Here is a 26,584-nt window from a genome sequence, read left to right as displayed (position 1 = left end):
AAGTGTAAATGTGAAGATGCAAGTATTTACAATATATATACGTGTTAATTAATAAAATACACAAACAATTTTTGCAGAGATTCGCAAAAAAACGTCCTCAGTTTAATTATAGAGAAAGGAGAAACCTTGTAAGCCACATGTCCTAATTGTTTTATAGTACAAGGAGTTCCAATTGATACAGGACTGTAGAACCGTCAACGTTTCGACCCTATAGTAACCAGTCGTTGTGCATAGTCGTATCGGGTCTTCTTCAGGACATAGGTAGTGTATAACAGCCTACACAAAATAAATATATATAGATCAGTATCTAAGCTGTGTTCAAAACTTTTTTTGTCAAGGAAATAATTTCTCATCAACTCACCTAAAATTCAGAAGATGAGACAGATTTTTCAATTACAATCGTGGCCATTCGATTTCAATCAGAAGGCACTGCCTGGAAACATGTATACACGTTAGTACGTATATACTATATGTGTAACGCATTTAGATTACATCATTGAAACACATAAAAAGTTAATTCAAAATAGTTACCAGAATCATAGAGGGTCCTGATTCGTCTTAGTCTAGTTTTTAGGTTTTTCTCTTTATACTCTGATTCCAAGGACCTGTTGTGGATATAAACCCAAATGGGGATAATCCGAAATGTATTCAAATAACTAAGAACTTATGGTGTTGTAAGTTAATGAACCCCATAATTGCTCACCTGACTTCAGGGCAGAGATATGGATTAAAGTACTGTGGACATCAGGACACAAGTTCAGCTGAAAAGAACATGAAGCAACCCAGATTTAGTGACAGCAGGAGTTGCTTGGTCTGTTCAGACGTTAATTTTAAGTCAAGTGTTGAAAACATCGAAGCATGTTGTGGTTACTGGCAAATAGAACGATTTCAGATATAGTATTATCAACGTTACACAATAGGTAAAAGCTCCTCATGGGGTGAACATTAATTGAGAGTCATTGCTAGCTACTTGCTAAAAACGATAATATCAAAGTATCACCCGATAGTTAATCGCTCCTCAAGTGACAGAGACTGTGTGAGAGTCACTGTGTACGATAATTGCGCTGACTCCCCAGAACGTGACGGGCAGCTTAACATTCAAGCACCGGAAAGGCTGTGACCAAGCCATACGGTTAGTCAGCGCTAGAATTGTCCTTTAAAGCAATTTCACATGTTTCCTACCTGATGTCTTTCGTATTTATCTTCCTAGTTAATGGGAGTCCGTCTGCAGCATGTATCCGGCAGCGAACCGAGCGTGCAGCAGCTATATGAGAGCTGTCAGTGAACATAAAAACAGGACTAGTGCGGGCCAATTCGATTGGTCTTACAGAGGCACGCTAATGCCCGTGTGTTTAGGGCGATTGTATACGCACTTAACTAGTAAGCAAAATAACACGTTTCTGTATTTAAAAAGGCTTATTCATAAAGGCTACATTCTGTGTTTAAAGCCAATGAGCCTAATTATTTTAAAATTGTCAGACGCTTGATATTGTAGCCTGGCAGAAAATGTATAGCTTATTCATCGGGTGTAACGGCAAAGGATATACCGTCTCAACATTGCGCAACTTTAGGAATCGGACTTACTCCCTCAATCCGAACTTAGCGAAACATATTAGATAATTGGCCCACAATTCATCCACTTTAAGTCATGCTACCAGGGACATAGTTGGTGTCAATTAGCCAGTGTGACAAAAGTGGACAAGGTTGACAGCTCCAGCCTTCCACATAAAAGCAGTTCAAGCGTTATTCGATACATACACCCAAATGATAATGTAATGAAAACGGACTGTTAATTTCGAATTAAACATTAGGTTCATCTAATTTTTCGTTGATGTCATTTCTAAAAAAAACATATATACAACGCTTATTGACAGACACAGTGAACATAGCACAGAGCTATAATTAAGTATGTCAAATCAGACAGTACACATTGGGCCAGTAGATACATTGGTTTACACAGTAAGTATACAACAATAATATGTTTACATTCTATATATACCATGTGATTGTTGCACATCAAAGAGGCACAGTGAACATTTCAGATATCCGAAAATGGATTTCTCGCAGATGAGCGAGGCATAGGGTAAGGCTATATTTATCTAAAGCATAACATTCCCAGTTGTTTATTGGTCTCCTCATTCTCATTGAGTCCTGTTTTTACAGAGTCCAAAGAGTGAATCCATCTACACTCCTTATAATTGAGAATGGAATGGATGTTACCACCTCTCGGATGCAGCCGCACCCTCTCAATTATTGTCCATCTCATGCTTTCTGGTGAATGGTTGAGACTTACAAAGTGGTCCACCAAGGGGGCCCCCTGTGTTCTACACTTGATCCTGCTCATATGTTGTAGAATTCTACACTTGATTTTTTGTGTAGTTTGCCCTACATACACTTTATTGCATGGGCAATAAATTGCATAGATAACGTTATTGCTATTACAGTTGGTAAATGTGGGTCGCGTGTAGCTTTTTGTATCATAAACAAATGTGGGGCCCTCTATCGTGGAAATGCAAGCTTTACAGCTGCCACATTTTTTATGGCCCAAAATCGGTGGTAATGATAACTGTGAACGTAAGTCTGGTTTAGGGGGACTCTGAAGGTATGCGTTAACCACAGCATCTTTTATACTCTTACCACGTTTGAAAGCAAACAGTGGTAATTCAGCAATTCCAATTTCCGTTGCCACCAAGTTCCAATATTTGGCTATTGTTTTCTTGATGGCTTGGCTGTCTGGGTTAAAAGTTGTAACACAAACCAATCTGTCATTCACCTTTTCGCTTTTCTTGGTCTCTAATAGAGTCTCACGTGGGCAATACCAGGCTCTCTTTTTTGCCCGTTTCAGGAGTGTGTTGGGATAGCCTCTGTCCCTTAGCCTTTGTGTTAAAACTGATGCTTCCTCAAAGTAGTCTATTCTCTGGGTGCAGTTACGCCGCAGTCTTAGGAACTGCCCATAGGGCAGATTGTCTCGAAGACTGCGAGGATGATTAGAGTTGTAACTGAGAAGAGCATTTCTCTCAATGGGTTTTCTATAGAGTCCAGTATATAGTACCCTTTCTGTAGTCTTCACATTGAGGTCCAGGAAACTAATAGTTTCACTGTTCTCACTCATTGTGAATTTTATGTCGTTTGATCTATCATTTAACCATTCAAAAAATTCCTTCAGAGTTGTAGTGGAACCGGTCCAGATCATAAAAACATCGTCGATATAGCATTTCCACATATCGATGCTGTCTTTATATGGATTACTCTCATTGTACAAAAAAGTCCACTCAAAATTGTCCATGTAGAGATTCGCCAGGGACGGCGCATAGCTCGCACCCATGGCGACGCCCTTACATTGGAAAAAATATTGGTTCTGAAACACAAAATAATTTTTGGTCATTGCGATGTCTAACATTGCCGTTAGAAATTCCGTAGGAATTCTGTGAGGGGTTGGTCTTGCATTAAGCACCTCTTGTACTACCGCAAGTGCCTCGTGCTGGGGAATGCTCGTGTACAAGGATGTCTAGAGTTACTAGGAGCTGTTTCTCCTTGTCAAAAGGATGATCCTCTATGAACTGAGTCATCTGAGTAGAATCCCTAACATAAGATTTGGTAACAGTCACAAATGGCTGTAAGAAGTAGTCAATATACTGATTGAGAGGTTCTAATACAGAGCCACAACCCGATATGATTGGGCGTCCCGGTGGCTTGTCTAGGTTCTTATGGACCTTTGGCAATGTGTAGATTGTGGGGATTCTAGGGTTAGTTTTGGAAAGAAATTTAGACTCTGGAATGCTCAGGAAGCCTAATTCAAGGGCATGTGCCAGTAGGGAGTCTATCAGAATTTTTATTTCAGATGTAGGATCCTTCGAGATTGGTCGATAGCTATCACGATCATTGAGTTGTCTTTGGATTTCGTCAATATAGTCATTCCGATTTTGTATAACAATTGAGCCCCCTTTATCAGCAGCCTTGATAATTATTTGTTCGTTGTTCTTAAGGGACTGTAAGGCCAATTTTTCTCTTACCGGGATATTGTAGGGGACAAATCTAGGTTTGTCCAATATAGCCAAAACCTCCTGTGTAACAAGCTATACATTTTCTGCCAGGCTACAATATCAAGCGTCTGACAATTTTAAAATAATTAGGCTCATTGGCTTTAAACACAGAATGTAGCCTTTATGAATAAGCCTTTTTAAATACAGAAACGTGTTATTTTGCTTACTAGTTAAGTGCGTATACAATCGCCTTAAACACACGGGCATTAGCGTGCCTCTGTAAGACCAATCGAATTGGCCCGCACTAGTCCTGTTTTTATGTTCACTGACAGCTCTCATATAGCTGCTGCACGCTCGGTTCGCTGCCGGATACATGCTGCAGACGGACTCCCATTAACTAGGAAGATAAATACGAAAGACATCAGGTAGGAAACATGTGAAATTGCTTTAAAGGACAATTCTAGCGCTGACTAACCGTATGGCTTGGTCACAGCCTTTCCGGTGCTTGAATGTTAAGCTGCCCGTCACGTTCTGGGGAGTCAGCGCAATTATCGTACACAGTGACTCTCACACAGTCTCTGTCACTTGAGGAGCGATTAACTATCGGGTGATACTTTGATATTATCGTTTTTAGCAAGTAGCTAGCAATGACTCTCAATTAATGTTCACCCCATGAGGAGCTTTTACCTATTGTGTAACGTTGATAATACTATATCTGAAATCGTTCTATTTGCCAGTAACCACAACATGCTTCGATGTTTTCAACACTTGACTTAAAATTAACGTCTGAACAGACCAAGCAACTCCTGCTGTCACTAAATCTGGGTTGCTTCATGTTCTTTTCAGCTGAACTTGTGTCCTGATGTCCACAGTACTTTAATCCATATCTCTGCCCTGAAGTCAGGTGAGCAATTATGGGGTTCATTAACTTACAACACCATAAGTTCTTAGTTATTTGAATACATTTCGGATTATCCCCATTTGGGTTTATATCCACAACAGGTCCTTGGAATCAGAGTATAAAGAGAAAAACCTAAAAACTAGACTAAGACGAATCAGGACCCTCTATGATTCTGGTAACTATTTTGAATTAACTTTTTATGTGTTTCAATGATGTAATCTAAATGCGTTACACATATAGTATATACGTACTAACGTGTATACATGTTTCCAGGCAGTGCCTTCTGATTGAAATCGAATGGCCACGATTGTAATTGAAAAATCTGTCTCATCTTCTGAATTTTAGGTGAGTTGATGAGAAATTATTTCCTTGACAAAAAAAGTTTTGAACACAGCTTAGATACTGATCTATATATATTTATTTTGTGTAGGCTGTTATACACTACCTATGTCCTGAAGAAGACCCGATACGACTATGCACAACGACTGGTTACTATAGGGTCGAAACGTTGACGGTTCTACAGTCCTGTATCAATTGGAACTCCTTGTACTATAAAACAATTAGAACATGTGGCTTACAAGGTTTCTCCTTTCTCTATAATTAAACTGAGGACGTTTTTTTGCGAATCTCTGCAAAAATTGTTTGTGTATTTTATTAATTATCACGTGTATATATATTGTAAATACTTGCATCTTCACATTTACACTTAGTCACCTTATTCACTTTGTCACTGCGTCGCTTCCTTGCCAATATTTTTTTGTATATACAGCCTGCTCTATGTTTCGTTCATATTCCAATGAATTGATAACTGAGTTGATACCAAAATGAATCTCTATAAATAAATTATTTAGTTTTTTGCAAAAATTATTCATTGCGTAATATTGATTGATCTTTTCTTTTGATCTACTAATGCTGTGTTTTGTGAAATTTGATTTCTTTCTAGTATAAATAATTACCTCCACCGGGAGGCATTCCCTGGGGACATAAAGATCTGCATAATACGTGGCAAAGCTGTCTGCTATCACGGAGGGGCCCGAGAGGGTGGACCCATCTGGGCCCAGAATACCCGGGAGCGACAGAGAATATAGCGACCGCTGACATAACCTATGTAGTAATTTACTGTACGTATCCCCCCACTGGTAGATCCTACTGCGGGTCGCCAACCACGCCTGTCGGGCCTCATCCAGCAGAGTGTGAGAATATTCTTGCTGCGTCAACAGAAGTTGGCAGCGATCCCATCGACCTGAGCCATTTCTGCTGCTAAGTTCCAATTCCAACAGCTCCGCCTCCACCTGAATGAGGGACTCCTTACGCAATCTGCAGACAGCTGCACAATAGGAGATATCAACACCCCGAAGCGTAGGTTTCATCGCCTCCCAGAGGCAGTCCGCCCCCTCTACTGTCCCAACATTAGTGGACAAGAAGTGGTCGATAGCTCCCGCCATATGTTCTCTATAGTTGTCTCTCTGAAGGTTCCACGCCGAAAGACGCCACCGAAATGGCTGCGGCGCTCTACCTGCGTGCAGTGTAAGAGTGATCGGCGAGTGGTCTGACAGACCACGTGGAAGAATATCTGCGGCAACCACCCTGTAATCTATGACAAGGGGAACGAAGATGTAATCAAGGTGGGAGAAGGAGCCTTGCACAGCCGACAAATATGTATAGCCTTGCTCCATCCCATGTAAGCGACGCCAAGGATCCACCCAATCCAGGCCTGCTACCATTGAGTGGAGTTTGGTGATCCCACCTGCGTCTGGCGGGGCGCCAGCGGTCCCCAGCCATGTCGAGCACATCATTCCAGTCTCCGCCCACAGCAGCTAGTCTATCAGGCATGTCTGTCAAAAGGGTCATAAGCTTCTCCACTAAGTTCCATGAGAAGGGAAGGGCGTATACACATCCCAAAACTATAGACTCTGTCCCTATCTTTCCCTGGAGGAAGAGATAACAACCCTGCGTATCCCTCCAGGTCTTTGTGTGTGTATGGGACCCGTCTATGTGTCAGAATCTCAACCTCCCGAGAGCCCCTCACAAACCCAGCGTGAAATACATGCAGGAACCCAAATCGTTGAAAACCTAGCACCTTAGACCCCATAAGATGTGTCTCTTGCAGCAGGAGAACATCTGCCTGCGCTCGCTGTGCCTGCCTCAAAATTGCGTCCGCTTAATTTTATCCCACGCCCCCCTGACATTCCAACTCATTAGTTTGAGGGTCCCAGCAGGAGCCCGCACATCACTAAGGGGCCCAGCCATGAAAAAGTTCGAGGAATGAATAGGTATCGGGCACAAAAACCCGGTCCGAATACAATGCCTCTGGTGCAGCGTAGGTCGGTGCGATTAAACAGTAGAACCCCCCCCTCCCCCGCCAAACACCCCAACAACACACTCCCCCCCCCCCCCCCCAACCCTATACCTAAAAAACGATGAAGTATCTGTTGCCGCGAGCGTGAGTGGGAGACCCCAACAGGAGGTCCCTCCCCCGCCCGCCAATGGATCCCCAACATACAGCCCATTGTTAGCTGACCCTTTCCCTGTCAACGAACGTGTTGCAGGGATATCGGCCCTCAATTGTGTTTCCCCGGTCACGGAAAACAGCTCAAGGAACTATGGAAATACAAGAGCCCTCCCCCTAGTTAGTCTGGTTTAGTAGGCAGATGCTGGGTCAAAGTAGCTCGGGATGAGGTACTACATGATTGAGACCTGTGCCCGGATTGCCGCCGTCCCTTCCCCTCTGGTATCGGTTGTTTCCGGACCCCCTCGCTCGCGGAGGAGTCAGTCTCTCTGGGGCGGTGTGTGTGGGCGAAGGCGCACTGTCTCGTCGGTCCAGTGAAAGACCTCCTCCGGAGAATCAAAGAAATAGGTGCGAGAGTGATAGACTACCCGCAGTCTGGATGGATATAGCAGGGCATATGGGAGTTGGAGTTCTCGGAGACGAGCCTTTGCTGCCATAAAAGACTGCCTGCATTGTTGGACCATCTTAGTGTAGTCCGGGAATATGAGGATGCGGGCATTGTCAAATAGTAGTGGTTCCTTGGCCCTAGCTTGTTTCAGGATAATGTCACGGTCATGATAGTTTAGTATTTTCGCAATGACAGGTCTCGGGCGAGCACCGGGCGGAGCCTTCTGGCTCAGTGCCCTGTGAGCACGCTCTACCACGAAACACTTGGACAATGACCCCGAGGGGAGCCAACTCTCAAGCCACTGGGTGAGGAACCGCTCCATACCATCCTTCTCGCATCCCTCCGGAAATCCAACAAACCGAAGATTATTGCGGCGGGCCCTCCCCTCCGCATCCTCTACTCGGGACGCCAGCCCACGTTGAATTGTCTCCAGGGAGGCCACCCGCTTCTGCAGAGTTTTGCGTAGATCCTGACGCAGCAGTATGACGTCTGACCCTACCGCCCCTATCTTGGCATCTAGAGCATCTCGCGACTGAGTGATGGCCGTGAGGAGGGCGGCATTATCGGGCACAGCACCAGGCGTCCCCCTGGACACCACGGCGGGGGCCCCAGGGCCCGTGAATTTGTCCATAGTGGTCTGCTTGGAGGACCTACCACCTGGTCGATCCCTCGTCATGCTCAGTCCAAGGCCTCCCTAGAGGGGGGTCAGGGGGTGTTGCGCCTGAGTCCCCAAGATGTTCCCGGAGGAAGGTAGTATGCCACAGTCCCAAGTTCAGCGCCCATCCAGTGCCCCCCCCCTTCCCCCCCCCCCCCCACTGGCCCGGCTTGGCCGCTGATACCGGAATGGGCGCAAGGACAAGATGAAGGGGGGGGGGAGCTATGAAACCCCAAACACAAGCACCCAACACCAGATTCACCAGTACAGCAGCAAGCGCGCCTTCGCAATGGAGGTGGCACCAAGCGTCTGTCCTCCCAAATAATCAATGCACAGGCACGACCCCTAGGCCTCCCACTGGGCACCTACAGAGCCCAGTAGTCGCGCTCCACATAGAGGATACCTAGCACGCCCCCCCACGCGGCCCGACCCAGCCGCCGGTCCGGTATCGGCAATTCACCAGGGGGGGAGGGCAGCAGGAGGGCACGTCACAGTTGCCAGGGACGCTGTCCCAACCCTCGAAGAGCCCGCGCGGCCTGGTATGACCGCTGATGCGGGCCTCGCCCGCCACGGGGAGGACAAAACAGCCGGGCTTCAGGTGCAGGGAGCCTTCCACACTGGTCCATCACCTCTTACCCCCTCAGCTCTCTCTCACGCGGCCCGATATGACCGCCGAGCCCGGGAGTCACGTTCCACGAATAGGATATTTGTCACGCCCCCCTATGTGGCCCGACACGTCTGCCGATCTGATACCAACCGATCACCGGGGGGGAGCAGCAGGGGGGCACGTCGCAGCCGCCAGGGGCACTGTCTTCACCCTCTATCCGAGCCCGCGCGGCCCGGTTTGACCTCCGATGCGGGCCCCTCCTGCCACGGGGTCAACACACACCAACAGGGCTGTAAGTGTCAGGGAGCCGTCTGCGCTGACCCGACGCCGCGCGCCTCCACAACCCCCCCAGCTCTCTCCTACGTGACCCGATGTGGCTGCCGCACCTTGGGACTCACCGCACTATTATCAGTGGGGGGGGGGGCGCAGTCAGTGCTCAGCAGGCTTCCGATGTGTACTGTAGGCGGCGCCGGAGTTCCAGGACATCGGAAAGGGCTAGCACCGCTGGCAGCGCGGCCTCCGTCTCCGGCCGCCCGTTCCCGTCCGACTGTAGCCTCCGCTGACACCAGCCACCCTGTGTCTCCAAACACTGCAACGACAGCAATCTTTGGTCCGCAGCACCTGTCTGGGACAATTGAGACAGGGTGGTGGGCCGGGGAAGCAGGATACCGAAGGATTACAGCGTGGGCTGGACGGAGTTGTCCTAGCACACGTTCACCATGATGGCTCGCTTGGCCATGCCCCCCCATGGCTGCAATTTTACTTGATGCTGAAAAAGCGTTTGATAGGGTCTCCTGGCCATTTTTATGGTCAATCATGGAAAGGAAAGGTCTGGGCAAGGGCTTCATCAGAGCCATTAGATGTATGTGTCAGGCACCCGTGGCTAGGATAGCTTTGATGTCTGCTACTTCCGATGCAATCAAGGTCACCCGTGGTACACGGCAAGGGTGCCCTTGTTCCCCGTTATTATTTGCACTATACATAGATCCTTTTATTAGCAAAATTGTTGAGAATAACAAGATACAGGCCATTCAATGTATCGGCGGTGAAACAAAGCTACTAGCCTATGCAGATGATCTCGCTATAATAAGAGTAAATCCATCGGAGACTATCAAGGAGGTAGAAAGAGAAGCCAAAGATTTTGGTAAAATCTCAGGATACTTTCTTAATAGGAATAAGACAATGATTGTGAAAAACCCAAGAGCAGACTTGAATGATACACGAATAGTGGGAAATGCCAGATATCTAGAGGTGGAGATCTCTGCTAATGTGAATGAATTCGTACAAATTAACCTGGAGCCTCTGTTACATAAGACCAAAGCTGATTTTAACAGAATGAACTGCCTTCACCTTACACTCCTAGGAAGGTGCAACGTTATTAAGATGGGTTTTTTTGCCCAGAATTCTTTATTTTTTTAGATCTATCTCTGTGGAAATTAATAAGGCCTGGTTCTCTGCTTTCAATCAATCAATTTCGAATTTTTTGTGGGCAGGGAAACGCCCCTGTAGAGCGCTAAAATAGATGACTTTATCCAAAGACGGGGGTGGTCCGTCCCCGATCTTCAGATCTACTACTGGGCTGTAGCTTTACAACATATGACTGAACTGCTGGGAAAAGAGAGCGTAGTAACAGAGGAAATACTCTATACCTCAATATACAGGTTAATATTAGGGTCGGAGGCCCAGGGGTGTCTTATGCGGCATATTGATTTTGCGTACTTTAAAAGAGTGAGATTTAAGACTCTGTTGAGAGCATTCAAAATATGGACGGCAGTAAGGAAAAAACTTAAATTGAATAGGATACACAGATATACCCCCCTGGCGGATAATGATTTACTGCCGGACATTTTTCAAGACGGATATATGAAAACATGGATGGAGAAGGGTATCCGACATATTGGTGACCTTATGGTGGATAACACAATACACTCGTTTGATATAATCAAGAGGAAATTTGAGGTCGGAAACAACCAATTCTTTAAATATGTCGAAGTTAGAGACTACCTATTTAAGAAAGTAATCAGGGGTCACAAAGTTCCCCTACTGGAGCTGCCTCTTGGGGCTTCAGCACCAATTTCTAAATTTTGTAAACTACTTAGTAATCTAATGGAGGACGACCTCTCAAAACATACTGATCTCTGGCAGGATTTGGTACAAGCAGGTGTAGGGGAATGCGAGGATTCTCTATTACTGAGCCAGACTGCATTTTTCTCGGCTTACTTACAAGTGCAATGTTTTAAAACTTGGCTGAATCTCTATATTACCCCAGCGTGGATCTTTAAATGGGGCGGTACCACTGGCACACAATTTTCTCGCTGCAGCTGCCACGCTGCAGATAGTGTCTGGTTAGATAAAGACCCCCCCTCAGTTTATTGTTGGTTGGGGAAACTGCTAGCCACTTATCGCTGGGAGAAAGTGATATATGCACGACCTGGTTTAAAAGTCAAGAAAAGGGGGCATTAAATTTGGGCACCAATAACCAACTCGGTCAACGAGCCCACAGCCAGATATAACTAATGTATGCTAGTTGAGATATTAAAGAAAGGTGGTTAATTGTTTAAGTGTTTATTATGATTATAATCTAAACTTCACGATTTAGAGCACACATAGGTGTAACCCAAATCAGTTCTCTTTGGTTTCGTTGAGAGGGAGGGGGGGTGGGTCAGGGTGCTAGGGGGGTGGGCTTAGCTTTGTCAGACGGGAGGGATTTAAGACAAATAACTGACACCCTGCTCAAACGCGCTGAACTGTTCATTGCATAACTGTATTTTCATTGCAAGCCTAATGTATGTGTTGGATGTCTAAAATGAAGATTTATATTTATAAAAAACAACAACAAAAAAACCCTTATCAAAAACCACACATGTAGATTTCTGTAAGTAGAAAATAATATTAAGCCTGCAGGGTGCTTCCTTTATAATGCGCCTTGTGTGCCTTCCTGCGCCCGAGGGTTTATGGAGTGCGCTGCTCTTTCCACACTGGAGTGCGGTTTCCCCATATTTCAAGGTGGAATGATCAAGAGACGTGTGCTGGGACTAAAATGCACCCTGTCCTAAGCGCGTGTAAATGTTACAAACCCGCCGCAGCATGGGAAATAATAATGCTGTAATCAACTTGGTCACGGCCGGGACGCTGCAGACACCTTCCCTAGCAGGGAAAGTAACATTTCATTCCTGTAATTACCGCGCGAATTACAACGGCCCTGCTCCTGGTAAGAGTCCCAGCTCCAGGCTCGCTCTAACTGGAAGAGGAAAGAACTAATAGCCTGCGCTAGGAGGCGCTGTGGCATTCATTTGGACTGTTGATGGCGCAGAAGTATTTTCAAAGTGAAGAGTATGTATTTGGGTTAAGGGAATATAGTCTAATGCATCACAATGCTTATGTTTGCTTGCCATGCCCCAAATCCTTCTCCTTTTAAAGACATTGGGGACTATTCACACAGGCATTTTGGAGAACATGAAGTAATAGTCCTGTAGTACTCTTTTACGCACTCTTACTTTATTTATTTTTTATTGGCCCCAAAACATATAAACGGGCAATATTTAGGGACTAGATGTATACAAACAGAAAGGACTGGGCCCTCTCTACCCTTTTACTAACTTGTACGATTCAGGGCAGATTTGCAAAGGCATGTAGGAGTATGTAAAATAATGCTCCTATACTTCTACTCATAAATGCTTCTGTGAACCAGTGCCTTGAGTACGCAGAATTATAACTGCTGTGTTGAAGATAAAGGCCGAGTTAAGGGGCCATCAGGCGGCTCCTTTTGATCGAGTATCCTGACTTGACCTGGCCTGGAACCTCACTTAAATGCAAATCCAACGGAGGGGAAACAAGGGCACACAGCTTGTTATCCCTTCACAGGTACTTCAGAAAGGCATGCTAAAATAGTTTTTATTGACGTAATACTGAAAAGGAATGATTATGAGTAAAATAAAGTGCCGTAATAATGCCGCTAAATTAAAATTTTTGTGCTGCAAAATTTGCAACTCTATACCGCAATATCCAGGGGGGGCTGATTATTTAGAGTTATGTTTGCTATTTAGTGCCTATGTATTATCAAACACTAAAAATAGGCACTTGCATGTCACACCAGTTGCAATTCAGGGTGTCTTAATTAAATTGATAAACCTTAAAATATCTCAGCGTATGGAAGATCCCGGAGCTTTTTTTTAACGTAGATAAATATGAACTTTTTAAACCACAAAAAAGAAAGAAATTGTCACTGCAGCTTTTTTTTTTTTTAACCAAAATAGTACAAAAGACAATGGGAACTAATCATTGTTTGAATATACACAAAGCAGCATTTCTTCAGAACTTTTTCTTCAACTGAAGAAAGTAAAAATGAAATTGTTGCTGAATTTAAACCGTGTCATGTAAAATAAACCTCATTTGTGATTTTGCAATTGGGCCCTTATTTGATTTTTACAATTTAAAGAAAAAAGTAGAAAGATCTGAAAACCAGCTGTTCTTCTGATGCCTCTGTTGGGTAGGAGAGGTGTTCATTTGTGAATTCCATGACGATACCCTTGAGTTAATGGGGAAACGGAGATGACTGGAAAATCTGCAAAAAACGTATATATGCGTGTAACGTATTTTGACAAATATACAATTGGGCTGTTTGCGACCCATCATAGGGGTCCGGGTTGAAATGTGTGTGTATGTATGGGAATAGCTATAGAGACATACCAGGCTACAAAGCATTGGAAGGATCTACAGTGGTATTACAAGGCAGAGATGTTTGTGTGAAGGAGCACACTGGAAGATTCAATACAGAATAGATGGTAATGCAGAGATGAGAAGAGGCAGGGTGAGGAGGGCATAGCATTGAGTAGTAGAGCAAAAAAAAGATGGGACAGGCTTGCCTCCTTTATTGGCTGTATGGGGATCCTGTAGGAAAGTGTTTTGGCTGTCAGTTAAAGGTACAGGGGAAATGTGACTCTAGAAGACTCCGCACAGCAGGGATGCAGACAAGCCGGGAAGAGAGGGGAAGACAAAGGTCGGAAGTTGTCATCGGGTGGCTCAGTATACCATACGAGGTAGAATGGGTACCAGAGCTGAATGATGAGCAGTAGTCATGCCGGAGCTTGAGCTAGAGATATCGTGTGAAGTGTAGTAGGTAGGTAGGAAGGAGCAGCTGGGGTGATGTGCCACATAAGCAGGTGTGGGGCGCAACTGGTTGGTTGTATAGAGAGGAAACTGGGCTAGGGTAGGTCTTCGGGGGCAAATAATGGCTCTCTTTAGACATGTAACCAAGATGTTCTCCAGCACTGGACCTTTTATATATTCACATGCAATCTTCAGGCTGGGAAACCCTAATAATCACAAATAGTAAACAGTGTGAAAATGTCCACAAGCCTCAGGAAGAGTGTCTGTTTGGTAGCACATCCACCTCATTTGAAACGTTCCAACTCCCAAGAGAGGGCAGATATAGCTCGAATTTCTACCTCACATTGTGTGTGAGGGAGTCCCAAAAGAGAGCTGTTATTTTTGTTCTGTTACCTTTCTGGTGTTCCGCCTGGATCTTGCCTGCCTACCTTCAGCTTTCAGGATACGGTTATTTGTTTTAGGGTACATTTTCAGGTTAATCTCCATATTCTGGGCAGGGGCGACCTCTCCTCTGTCACCAGATGTGATCATCACTGACAAGAAACCTCTTTTCAAATCCTCCTCTATTTGTGAACAGAAAAAGATCTGTATTGATGATCTACATGAGCAATATATTTATTGCATTTATCCAGCGTACAAGGCCTTGCGCAGTGATATTATCGGACTTTTGTATCTTAAGGAACTGAAGGACAGGGAGAGGAAGTTGGAACTGTATGTTTTGAAAACAAAGAAAACACAACTCTTTCTAAGGGGGATGCCCCCTCATCTGGGCATGATTCTGTGAAAAGTGCTACACCAACCACTTCCTCGAAGGAAGCACAAAACAGGAAACGTGTTTCTAGGGTTGGAATTACAATCTTACATGCTTGTGGTCCCCTACTCGCAGACTAAATTGAGTTTCCCCTCCATAACACACTAGGAAGCACAAACCAACCTGTGCATCCATCATCCATCATCATCGACTGGGTTCCCATTGACTTCCTCGTCAGTGACCCTGAGAAGATTATTGTCGACGATGACATCACCATTGATGACGAACGCATCATCAATGACAAAATCAACTACCCACTCCAACGATGTCCCTTATTCTGCTCTTGAAAACGATCCCAACGACGTTGAGCATGACAAATCCACGAGTTGTACCAACTACACCGTTAATGTTGAATTTTCCTATGCAATCTACCTTTTCACCTATAAATGTGACTGCAAGCCTACCTGCTACCTGCCCAGATTTTGGACCAAGATTCCTCGAAGTCTGCCTAGAGTCCTACTCAACTTGATGTGTGTTAATTCCCGGACTGCTAGTGTGAACCCCAGACCTTCGTAGTTGACAACCCTCCTCACTCTGATGGGCCGAGTTATGGTAGACCTACAGAACAACCTACTAGACAACCACCCTCTCTTCCTTCTCTACTCATGCCTCCAACATCTTTGCCTCCATCACCACCTCCAGTGGACACCCGTCTCAGAGTTGTCAAACAACCACTCGTCTTGCCAGCTCCGTAAATCATTGCGGTTTAAGACTCATTGGGTTGTGTGTGTTCAGATTTGGAGGAAGAAGTTGAACTCGCACAGAAAGATGATGGAGGTGGTCTAGAATAGAATGACTATATCTTATCCAAGGAAGTCGATAAATTGCCCACAGAATAAGATTCCCCTGCAGATGACAAAGCCCTGTTTCGAGCTCTAATGAATAGGACCTCCCTGGGGCTTATTTCATATTAAATGGGGGTGCCCCTCGCCCCTCCCCCCCCAACCATGCCACCTTCCCGGGCTTTATTGTAAATTATTTGCGGGTGGTCTCATGGACCCCCACAGCCGTAGGGAAAATATAAACAAAGTAGGGGGCCTCGTGGACCCCCTCGTTCAGCCCTAGAGGGCCCTGCCCCCCCACCCCCCAGGGCCAGCTCCAGCAATGTCCTCAGGTGCTCACCCCCGGAACATTGCAGTTTTATATGGCTTGGCATGAGCACCGCTCCCGCCAAGCCATAGCAAACTCTGCTCCCCGGGGCCCTTAATGGCTAAGGGAGGGTGCAGCGCAGCCCCCCCTCTCCTTATTGAATACAGCTCCAGGAGTGGGCTCCCGGGGCTTATAATTAATTAATGCGGCTCTGCCATCATTTTGTTTTTGTTTTTTCTTTTGGTCCTCTCGGGATTGCAGCTTTTTTTATCCGATTTGTTTCTTTTTTTGTGTTACCCTTTTACTCCCCTCTCCCTCCCCCACTCTATTAAGTAACCCCTCTTACTGGTGGTGAGAGATTTATAAACCACACAGTCCAAGATCCTCTGAGCAGGAGTTGAGAAGGATGGCAGAAGCGGGGCAGTGTAAGGGCGTGAGGTGGGGGGAGGGCTGAGGAGCATTGGACCAGCTGCTATTTCTGGGCTTCCTCGGAGCTGCCTACTTTGCACAGGGCAGCTGTGCAAGCAACACTGCATAACTCGGACGTTGGAGCGAGGCAAAGTGTCCTAAAAGAAAAATAGAGGGGCAGGGGAGGATTAAAGTGAGAATTGAAAACTTTTGCATCAAGTCACCTGCGTCAACCACCTCCACACAGGATTACAATGCTGTAGAACAGAGTCACCAACAACATGCAACTATGCAACTTCCTGAAGCTTTAACCTTTCATGAGGAAAAACTCATGGGACGTAATTGCAGAAAGTGATATGTCTGCGTGGCGTGTTTAAAAATGCTTTGTTTTTATTTCGCGCTGCTGTGTTCTCTGTTGGATACTTTGTTTTTAAGGATAGCTTAAAATAAAAAACGCTTTGGCCATCATAGCACTTTTTGTAGTAATGTGGGGGCGGGGTGACGTGATGGATGACAACGAAGCGTGAGGGGGTGGGAGGGATAGGACAAACAACAAGAACAGGAGAGTTGGTGGTAGTGGGCATTAAGAGGGGTAGATTAAGCCTGCAAATGCATGCACTCTTAAGGACTGCCTGATTAAAAAGAAAGAAAAACTACCTGTACAAGCTGCAGCTGTGGAGGGACACTGACTGCAGAAACTGGAAACTGTACTTGGTCCAAGCGCCATATATGACCGGATGTCAGCAATCAGAAAGTGGAAGTATCAGGAGGCTCTGACCAGTCAGAGGCAAGAAGATGAGAGCAATGTGGGAGCCAACCATGGTAAGTAACTTTAGGTATGGGACAGGCTTTTTAATATTTATTTCAACAGCTTTCGCTGGCAGTGCATGTGTGCAGTACAGGTGAAAACTAAAAATTAGGTGCACAGCTATAACATGGACGTTTTACTCCTTGCATATAGTTTTGCCCCTGGAAACGCTTGCAGATTTAATTCTGTCAACGGAAGGGTTTTGTTTCCAAGGTGGAAAGAGGAAGGAAAAATATTTAATTGTACTGTAAGGTGCACTGTGCCTTTCTGGAGAAAGTTACGGAAAGCTAAATGCTCAAAAGCACTGTTGTCAGTTTTTCAGATTCTAAATGTTTCCCCTCACTGAAACTCTGCACGAATGAGAATTTCCTGGAACACTACTACAACAATCATACAATTTTCCGAGTATCCATAAGAATCACATGGAAATTGAGAATTAACTCAAATGTAATCCTACTGGATCTGTTTTCTGAGATATATGTGTATATATATATATATATATACCAAATTAGATTGACAAAGGCCTCTTGAAGGCTGAAACGCGTCTCTCCTGATGCTTGGGATTGAGGGCCACAACAATTAAATAAAGCGATGCCGAATCCTGAACCACCTGTGTCCGCGCTTCCTTCCATGGTGTCGCCGTGGGAGGTGGATTGTTTTGTTGGTTCATTCATTTCAGCGTGAGCGGTCGTCACGCTTACACGGATCACCAGTTGTTTGTGGCTTTCCCTAAACAGACCGAATCTTGGAGGAGCAGTACTGGAGTGCTATCATGGGGAAGTCCCCGGTTGGTTGGCAAGAAAAGGAACAAGGATGACGGCAGTGGAAGATGTGGGTCCCGTAGCGAGGCGGTTTTTAGGTCTCGGCTGCGAAGGCTGCGCTTGCGCAGTCTCGCTCCGAGATTTAATGACTTGGAGAAGAGCGGCTTGAACCCGCCCCTCTTCTCCCCTGTTCTCCATTGGCTGGCCTCTTGAATGCTGGCCAGCCATTGGAGAAGAGGTCAGTCATTCCTATTAGGCCCCGTCCTTTTCAGATCGGGGGGCGTGTTTTTTGCGAGAAGTCTCAGGGAGGAGACAACAGCAAAACACGCCCCCGAATCCGAAAAGGACGCTGCGTTTCTCCGAGGCATTTCTGCTCTGCCTCGGAGAAAGGCGGTGGTGTCTTCCGGTGCCCTCGGCTTCTTCCTCGTTACTTGTTGATTTTCTTTCTGCTCCGCTCTCAAGGCTTCGTGGTTCTGGGAAGGATCAAGGCGGACATAACAATACGCGAATACGGCAACACAGTTCGACTCATCTGGGGTTTTGGGAGTGCTGGAACATGTCCCTTCTATGAATTCAAGCCTGTTCAGCCCGTCCTTTTCCATAGAGCTAGCCAGGCATAGTGCCGAGTTGCACACTGTTTTTTTAATCCATACCAACGGCCCGGATTCTTTCCTCCCAATGCTGTGAAAAGCACGCGTGTAAACTGGTTAAGCAATCTTACCCCGTCCGATTCTTTTCAGAAGCCTTATTCTCCACCAGAGTGCAGTTTGGATACTCTCATTCATTTACTGTTTGGCCATCTGTCTTTCGAGTAGTATCCTATTTTTTTTTACTATTTATCTTGGTAAACTTCCTAACATATTGCCTTCTAAGAAAGGCTCGGGGGACTTACTGAGAAATCGAAAGCCAACCCCCAAAGCGCCTAGAGGCGAATATATTTACAGTACTGTGGTACACAGACATCCAAGCAATACATAGAATAACCATCAGCGCGTGTCGAAAGGACCCTTGAAAACGTATGCTTTTGTGACTCTCGCTTTTCGCCGCAGACATCCACCTGGTTACCCCAGGAGGTGAAAGGAAGGGGCTGGGAATGTAGGTCAGAAATGCTGTCGCTCACAGAGCGTTGAAGGTCAACGGCAGGAAAGCTATGGCTGCATAATCATGGTCTGAAGGGGATTGCTAAAGATACATTTAACAATGGGCGAGCTACAGTTTTCGCGGAGGGTGGGAGGGGGGCCTATCCACAATAAAATATAGGGCACTAACATCGAAGATGGCTTTGCACGGAAGCTAAAAAAGACTCGTCTACATGGCTGCCATAACAAGCATTTACAATGCAACGGTCTCGGCATTGTTAAAGTTAGAGCTATTGGCATTGCTCATGACAATGCCGTTTCTTTAAATGTTTTAAAAACATAAACAAAAATAATGTCATGAGCAATGCCAATAGCTCTAACTTTACCAATGCCGAGACCATTGCATTGTAAATGCTTGTTGTAACAGCCAGCATAGGATCTGCGTCTTTTGCCAGCAAGAAATGCCTTGTCCGGAAGTCTGACACCAGCTGGTAATTGGGCACTACAGACGCTAACACTGATGTGGTGAGGTGGTTCTGGCGCTATCATTTTTGCTGATGGGTCCCCCTCAATCCCGAGGTAGCACTTTTAATGAAAGTCATGTTATGTTGGCAGTTATTGCAGTAATTTGACATTTGCCTTTGCTTTGAAATGAATTATTTAGTGACCCCGTAATATGCAGCTGCAGCCATTTGTCCTGCTAATTATTATACCATACAGCTGCATTATGGTATACGGAGTTTATAGTGCTTTACAGACTTGGAACTGCAAATATACTCTTGGTCTGCAAGCTTAATCCCGTTATCAGACTATAACCATCCGGTCCCGGAGCACGGTGAACAATAACGTTTGGGCATTTCAATTTTGGCAGAAAAATAGCTTGATTTTGCAGCTGAGATCAGAGGTCATGTACGCATAGACAGTGTATTTGCCTGGGTGAACTCTAAACAACATCGCCAGTAACCACATGATACGAATTTAACGGCTGACATTTCTTTCTTTTTAACAAGTATTGTTTTTATCATGATGAATGTTTAAAATGATAACACAGGATCAAGAGTTTGGGGATGTATCTTTAAATGCCCGTAGAAATCCCATTGTGACAAATGATTCATAATGATTTCCATGATTGATTAATTCATGCTGTCTGCATTTTCTCAGCATTATCAAAAAACGCAAATGCAAGCATTGTGTATAATATTCATTCTTAATGTTATGCCTTACCTGTATAAGTGCCGATTTTCGGCTGTGGACAGCATCTATATGACGCATTTGGGCCGTTAGTGGAACACATACTTCACAGTATGTTTTCTATGTTTACACATCAGTCAGGTGGGAAGGGCTGTATAAATGAAGCATCATAGCATACCAAATTAGATTGACAAAGGCCTCTTGAAGGCTGAAACGCGTCTCTCCTGATGCTTGGGATTGAGGGCCACAACAATTAAATAAAGCGATGCCGAATCCTGAACCACCTGTGTCCGTGCTTCCTTCCATGGTGTCGCCGTGGGAGGTGGATTGTTTTGTTGGTTCATATATATATATATATATATATATATATATATATATATATATATATATATATGTGTGTGTGTGTGTGTGTGTTTTCTGTCTGTCATGTATCAACCACACTGTGGGGAACGTTGCTGTCCTCATAACGTGGGTTAACCTTGACAGATCCAGACAAACACTCTCTTTATGAGGACCAGTCCGAGGAGTGTGTTTAGGTTCTTTCAAGCGAGTGTATCAAAAAACTTAAAGTGCAGTTAGACTTGCTTCGGTGCACTTTGTAAACGACCCTACTATCAAGTTACAGTCAATGGCCGGTGCTCATAAGTATAGGTGTTATGTTGTGTGTGTTTTCTTGTGAAAAGACCTGTATAAGTGGGATATGAGGCCTTGAGCAGATTAAATAAAACTAACCTTTCATTAGTGTCATTCTACAGCGTATAACTTAGCATTGTTTTCAGTCAGTTCTCTTTTTTCCACTGTATATTTTTGTAACATGTCAGTTTATTGCTCTGTATTTATATTGTTGTTCAATCTTCACAGTTTCATAGCACTTTGGCATCTCTGAATGGACTGGAGGTTCATCTCAAGGAGACTTCCCCCAAAGAGCACTCATCGGCAAACAAACCAACCTACTGCTATACCCACTATGACTCTATTCAGCATGTGCTCACTGGTACGTTCAGTTTTCAACTATCTTGAGCTGTGTAGTTTTGTGTATCCATGTGACAACAGGCATCTGAACCCAGAAATAGTTCAAGCGCTACTAAAAGTTCACTTTTCATACTGTGAGGATCATTTCTCGCTGAATTATATTTAAAGCCGTAAACAATCCGGCTTCTCACTGTGGATCTAAAGTAGTGAACACTATACATACCGTCCCTGGTTTTCAGACAACCGGGCTCCAACTACTTCAGCTTTACAAAGCAGAGAATTCGTGGCAGGAATTGTTTCTGTCTTGGCCCCTACCTTGTGGCACTCTCTTCCCCCAGTTACGACTGGAAACTATGTTCGAGAGATTTGGGTACATTCGGGAATACTGGCTATTCAAGATGGCGTCTGAGTAGCATTATATGTCCTCGGTTGTTCGCTCCCTTAGTCTACAGGGCCAAGAAACCCTGGGTGGACGTGCCCTCGACACAGGATTTTCAGTTGCAGTGCATTCGTTATTGTTAATCTTTCAACAGGGTGACAAAATAAAGATTTTTGTGGAAAATGTGAGCGAGGGTTGGAACACCCCGTCAAAGCTGGGTTGACACATGCGGTCTCCGAATTAAGTTTTGCTTTAGTTTTGTATTATTTAATTCTGTTGTTCTAAATATTTACTGCCAGAAGCGTTCTGGAGATTGGGCAAAGATGACACTTATGACAGCATAACGGGCATATCCAGTGCACACACAATAATATTTGTATTTTGTTCTTCCGTTGCTTGCTTAACTACGGGAAATACTGTTGGTGAGTTCAAGCATGCACAGTAAATGGAAAACCAATGCAATCGATAGGTGCAAATGCCCACCACGTAAACATTCTGGAGCTGAAACTATTCTTTTCGTATATATAGTCCTTCATTCCAACAGTCACAACACAGGCAAAACCATAGCATTTCCCTTTATAGCAGTCGTCTTCAAACTTTTTCATGCTCCTTCCTCCCCCTCCGCCCCCCGTACAAAAAAATAATAATTGGGTCCCCCCAGACCAGAATCATAATTATTCTATTTAATTTGCAATTTTAAATGTCTATACTTATTTAAATATCACAGTTATGTTACACCTTTTAAAAATGCAATCAAATACATGATTGCCAAACATACTGTTCTGATTAGCTAGACCGTACTAACTTGTAGAAGTATCCACAGCGTCATTGTCCGAATTGGGACGGGGACGTTTAACCAATAATTAGAATCCCTTCCCTTTTGACGCACACTCCCAGCCAGGTATAAATGACAAGAGATGTTAGTAATGGCCCGTTACAGAGTAGCGTACTGATGTCATTCGGTTTCAGCTTAAAACAAAGCACTGCTATCAGCATGATTGTTAGAAGCTGGCTCTTTATGTGATATATCAATAACCTGATATACAGTTTAAAGAGTCCACAGGTTCCCTTACAAGTGGACAGGTGCTTGGTCTAACAAACAAAAGGTGCTCTATTAGGGTAGTATGGTGGAGCATCCTTAGACTTAACCAAGAGGAGTGCAAGACATCTACAAATACACACAATGATCAATAAATGACACTCGCGACTCAAGAAGGAGATCCACACCAATTTATAAAGATAGCAAGTATCTTTATATATGTTTAGGCATTAGAGCGAAATTGTTCCGGTAAGTACGTTTTTAATTATACATTCTTTTCATTTCAAAAAGTGGACACAATGCAATCTTTGATTTCTGCCTATTGAAGGAAGAACAAGTTCTGCAAACAAGTATAGTACAGCGACTTACGGGACCAATCTCCAGCAGTTAAGGTGAGTGGTGGGCAAGGTCCATGACCGCATCAACGGTACACCACCAGCAGCATGAGGGCGGCCGAGTGCCGAGTGCAGGGTGCAAAACAGCGTTGGGAGCCCAATGTTATTCTATGGAGATTGGTCTCTGCGAAAAGAGACCACAGGCTTTGACTAGGAGGCCAGTCGGTCTGTCTCAACGGGGGTGGGCTCAGGTATTGCAATGCACAGGATGTAGGGACACCTTTGGTGCTCTTCTCAGCGGCCCAGAGGCGACCGGTGCAGAGGTGTCGGTAGGTGTTGGGTGTTTCCTTACCAGGAGCAGTTGTGGTATAGTGGGCCTGCATTTAGAGGCTGCAGGCGACATCGGAGGGTCCACGAGGGGTGAAACCATGATGGACTCGGGCTCTGGAGGGCTGAGGGACCTTGATGGCACCATGGCACAATGGGTGCCATGGTGGCTTCAGGTGTCGAGTTTAGCGGGTTTGAAGGCCTTAGAGTAATTTCTTTTGGGGTTGCTGCAAGATGCAGGGAACGGATCCGCTGTCCCATGGGATGTCTTGGTTCTTTATCGAAGGCAGGCAGTCCTCCCATGTTTTTGGAGTCCACAGCTGGAGCACGAGTCGACTTTGGCTCAAGTATCGACGAGGGATACAGACAGGCTGGCGGGGCTGGTACAAAGTCAGCTGCTTCTCTCCTCTCTTTGGTGTCCTCTCTCTTCTTAGGTCCTCAGTTTCTGCTTCTTTGGTGCCAGGGACCACCCCACCCCCCAAATACTACATTTAGAGGTTTTAGGGAAGTTTCGGCTAGTAGCCAATGGGCTACTGACCCTTGGGGTCACTATGCCCCCTATATGAACACTTCCGTTGGGAAGTGGGTATTACCCTGTCTGAGAATTCCTAAGTATGCCATCACAAAGATGGCTACTGCTGAAAAATTGTATACACCTCAGTGTAGCCCACCTTAGGGGTGGTACTTGCTGGAGGTGGTACGTCTACCTGACTAGCTATTTTCCCACCTGTCCAGGTGTAAAGGGGGTGCTGGACGAAGGGGGGGCTGCTTCCTCTCCTGTGAGTGGAGGCAGACTCGCATTCCAAAGGCGGCAACTCTTTGATGTTTGCCGTCCTGGGAGGATAATCAGCAGGTTATCCTGTGGGAGAGTGTGTTACACCCTGTTCCTGGACAGGCTTTTGTTCTAGGCCTCCTGAGAGCAGGGGCTCTTACCCTAAGGTCCGAACAGTGTCTCGGTTGGCAGAAACCAGTCAGGGAGCACACCAGAGTCTGGTAGGTTTTCAGGGGGCACCTCTGAGGTGTCCTCTGGGTGCATGTATTGTTAAATTCATCACTGGAATCAGTGTAGATTTATCAATACGAGATGTTTGATACCAAACATCCCTATTTTCAGTCAGGCCATCATGTATCTGGGGAATTCGTTTTCACCAGTGACCAGCGCATGTTTTAAAATGGCTTTCCTGTGTACTTGCAGTGGCAGTAATATGACTGACCAGCACAGGGGAATATCTAATCATGCAAGCATGCTCTCACATGTACTATTCAGCACCCTGCCTTCAGGCTACCAGGCCTCCTGTAGGTGTAACTTACAAATATTACATGCAGTGTTAGGGGATGTGTGTCATGTTGTGTTTTCACTTTTGTCTGCACCAAGACACGCAGCCTGCAATGGCAGCCTTGCATGTGCTTGATGAGGAGTCCCTTAGGGTGGCACAGTTCAAGCTGCTACCCTTAGATACCCTCTTTAGTACCTCAGGCCCTAGGTACCAGGGGTACCATTTACTAGGGACTTACAGAGGGTGCTAAAGGTTTTGCCAACTGGTGAAACAATTGTACAGATTTGGGAAAGAGCTCTGGCGCTGAGGATCTGGTTAGCAGGAACACAGTGCACTTACATGCAAATTCACATCAGTTACCAGGCTAATAGCAGGGGTGACTATGTCAAAAATGGCAACTTTCCTACAATGATCCTTCTTTTAACCAGAGCCTGATGCCCCCACCCTTCTCCCCCGGGATCAGTTAAGGCCCCCCACTTTGAAGACCCCTGCTTTATAGGAAAGAAAGGTGTGCTCTTCCCCTCCACTTTGCTGATATCCTTAAAACTACGGAATTGTCATATGATCTGTAGGCAGATATGTGAACTACACCACATGTATACTGCAGTAATTAAGCTCATGAGGGTTCTTGTAAAGTGATGCAAAATATCGACCGTAGGTTCTGTGAAACTTATTTTCTTCTAATTAATCTCTCCAGTGATGTATTCTACCGGTCCATCGCTGGTAGAATCTGCACACAGTTGAGTATGCAATTGAACCAGGAGGATTTGTAAACTTTTTGCTGATTGTTCTCATTATTCACACCTTCTCTTCAGCCCCTTTCCTACCATCCAAAATATACTCTGGGTCTCCTGTTTAGTTTTGTCGTTCGCCAGGACTTTTTGATTCAACAAAAAATATATATAATATACTCACCTATATGTGCTTTCAGCTAGCCCTCTGCATCCATTGGTATGTTGTTATCTTTCCCAATCTTTCTTCTGCCCACTTCAGCATACAGCATGAGGCGGTTAGTCAGCCCTCTTCAGCGACTGGCTAACTTCACTGTGAGTGACTTGTGTGCCGCTCTTCCACAAAGCTCACATCCACACACAAAGTAATTTGTTCCCTCTATGATAGAGACTAAAATGACTGTGTGCTTTTTGAGACAAATGTTTTTGCTATTGGGTGTTTTTTTCACATATTGGTGAGGGCCCAGCACTCTTCCAACAATAACGTTTTAGAAAAGCAATGACTATTCAAAATAAGCAATGGCTAAGCCAAAAGGTGGGCAGCTAACACACAAACTATTGGCTTTGCCAGTGCTTGTTTTAATTGAAGGGATCTGATAAAGATGTGAATCTCCGCAGAGGAAAAGGATGCTGTGTGCCATGGTGCCTCCCAGCCCACATGTTTTTTTCCTCAATTTGCTGTCTTTTTTTCTTCTAATCTACTTTGCACTTGGAAGACTTTTTCACACCTCTTAAAGTTCAAGTTAGTGCGTGTGCTGTTTAGGGTTTTTAATCAGAAGGCTTTGAACTTGGCAGAAGTCAGCGGTTTCTCCCATGTGAGAACGTGGAAGTCTGCAAGTCTCCAATGTCACAGGTACAGTTATGGTATATAGAAGTACTGATGGCGTCTTCATCCCCAGCCCAGGCACTCTTGTGGCACAGCTGTATAAATCTCACTTAATAGATTTGCTGAAGGAGGGAGCCAAAGTTGTGGTTCTGGAACTGCCACATAAATTTGAGGCAGTGTTATTCTAGGGCACCTGACTGTCTCTGTACCAGACCATCTTAGCACAGGAATCTGCATTGGTGATGGCTGTCACAAACAGACACCGTGGATGACACCTTGTGACCACTAAGTGAGCCTTGATGTAGTTTATCTTAGTCAGTAAGTTGATAACTTTGCCAGCATACTGTTCTCCTTCTGGTTTTAGACACCTTTGATGGAAAGCTTAGAAGCTGTAGAGCA

At 45.0% G+C, this 26,584-nt stretch overlaps 1 protein-coding gene across 3 annotated transcripts in view; it reads left to right on the top strand.

Annotated features, from left to right (window-relative positions):
• HPS4 (HPS4 biogenesis of lysosomal organelles complex 3 subunit 2) overlaps nucleotides 1–26,584 on the top strand; it is a 431,024-nt gene that overhangs the window by 326,592 nt on the left and 77,848 nt on the right. For all 3 annotated transcript variants that reach the window (XM_085635656.1, XM_085635655.1, XM_085635658.1), the window contains exon 12: nucleotides 21,161–21,293. In XM_085635656.1, coding sequence (XP_085491782.1) covers nucleotides 21,161–21,293 — 133 coding nt within the window. The remainder of the gene's footprint in view (nucleotides 1–21,160; nucleotides 21,294–26,584) is intronic.

Source organism: Triturus cristatus, chromosome 11 (assembly GCF_964204655.1).
Source record: "Triturus cristatus chromosome 11, aTriCri1.1, whole genome shotgun sequence".
In the NCBI taxonomy this organism is placed as follows: domain Eukaryota; kingdom Metazoa; phylum Chordata; class Amphibia; order Caudata; family Salamandridae; genus Triturus; species Triturus cristatus.
This window is presented reverse-complemented; position numbering and strand designations above follow the sequence as displayed.